Source organism: Nannospalax galili, unplaced genomic scaffold (assembly GCF_000622305.1).
Source record: "Nannospalax galili isolate Female #2095 unplaced genomic scaffold, S.galili_v1.0 scaffold196, whole genome shotgun sequence".
Taxonomy (NCBI): domain Eukaryota; kingdom Metazoa; phylum Chordata; class Mammalia; order Rodentia; family Spalacidae; genus Nannospalax; species Nannospalax galili.
Window position 1 is genome coordinate 62429 of NW_008337421.1, and position 1566 is coordinate 63994.

At 36.7% G+C, this 1566-nt stretch overlaps 1 protein-coding gene across 1 annotated transcript; it reads left to right on the plus strand.

The window, feature by feature from the left end:
- Window positions 1–381: 381 nt before the first annotated feature.
- Window positions 382–1305, plus strand: LOC103733648 (olfactory receptor 4L1). The gene has a single exon (XM_008832536.1). It carries the CDS (start codon window positions 382–384, stop codon window positions 1303–1305), a length of 924 nt encoding a protein of 307 aa, XP_008830758.1.
- Window positions 1306–1566: the final 261 nt, after the last annotated feature.

The following is a 1566-nucleotide window of genomic DNA, read 5'->3' on the forward strand; positions in this document are numbered from 1 at the left end:
AAAGGAACTGAAGATTACAGTAAACGAGAGGCAAGATCAGTAGCAGTTACTATGTAATCTTTCTATGTGAAATAACTAATGCCAAAATGAAGGTCAACTGGAATATATCATTGATGAAATTATAGCAAATAGAACTATGACCTTTCTGAATGCTATCATTGTAAAAGCATAAGAAAATTGTTTCAATGTGATAATGTGATATGGTACATGAAATAATTTCAAATCGTAGACCCCAAAATGTTATTTAAAATTGCATGCTTTCATATCATCAGTTAATATTAACAACAAAAAACAGAAACATAAAAATACTGTAACTAACTGGCTTTTTTTTTTAACTTCTTTGAATTTAAAGAGCTTTCAGGGCCATTCTGAGTTGAGTAAATGGATTGTAAAAATGGATCTGTTGTGACTGAATTTATTCTAGTAGGGTTTTCTGGAGATTGGAATCTTCAGGTTTTCTGCTTTGTGACATTTTCCTTGATCTATGGTGCTACTGTGGTGGGAAACATTCTCATTATGGTAACAGTGACAGCTAATTCCACCCTTCATTCGTCCATGTATTTCCTTCTTGCAAACCTCTCCTTCTTGGATATGTGTCTTTCCACTACTACAACACCCATGATGATCACAGACTTGCTTGCTGAACACAAGACCATCTCTTTATGGGGCTGCATGGCCCAGATGTTCTTCATGCACTTCTTTGGGGGTGCTGAGATGACGCTTTTGATAGTCATGGCCTTTGACAGATATGTGGCCATATGCAAGCCCCTGCACTACAGGACGATCATGAACCAAAAGTTGCTGAGTAGGTTTGTGGCTTTTTCCTGGCTAATTGGCTTCATACACACCATGAGCCAGATGGTATTAACTGTGAACCTGCCTTACTATGGCCACAATGTTGTAGATAACATATTTTGTGATCTTCCCCTGGTTATCAAGCTTGCTTGTATTGAAACATATATTCTGGAATTATTTGTCATTGCTGACAGTGGGCTGCTCTCTTTCACCTGTTTTATCTTCTTGCTTGTCTCCTACAGTGCCATTCTAGCCACTGTAAAACACAAATCACCGGGAAGTCTCTCCAAGGCTCTTTCCACATTATCTGCACACATAATTGTGGTCACCCTTTTCTTTGGACCCTGCATCTTTATCTATGCCTGGCCGTTTGGTAGTTTTGCAAGCAATAAAACACTTGCTGTATTTTACACTGTTATTACACCCTTACTAAATCCTATTATTTACACTCTGAGAAATCAGAAAATGCAAAAGGCCATGAGAAAATCATGGCTCCAGCAGATTAGCTAACTCTACACAGAACTTCTAGATTTTAGTATTATATGGTTCACACAGCTTTCAAATAAAATGGCTAGGTAAATTAAAGTTTCTGGATAATATGTTGTTTTACTTTTATATTGGAATCATATACCAAACAGAGGAAAAGATGATACCAAATTACATTAAATTCACAGCTAATGCTTTTATAACAGAGCTAAGAAGGGTAATGAATTTCCAGTAACATACACAATGAAATTATTGAGCCTTTTCTCCTTACGCAAGGAAATACAC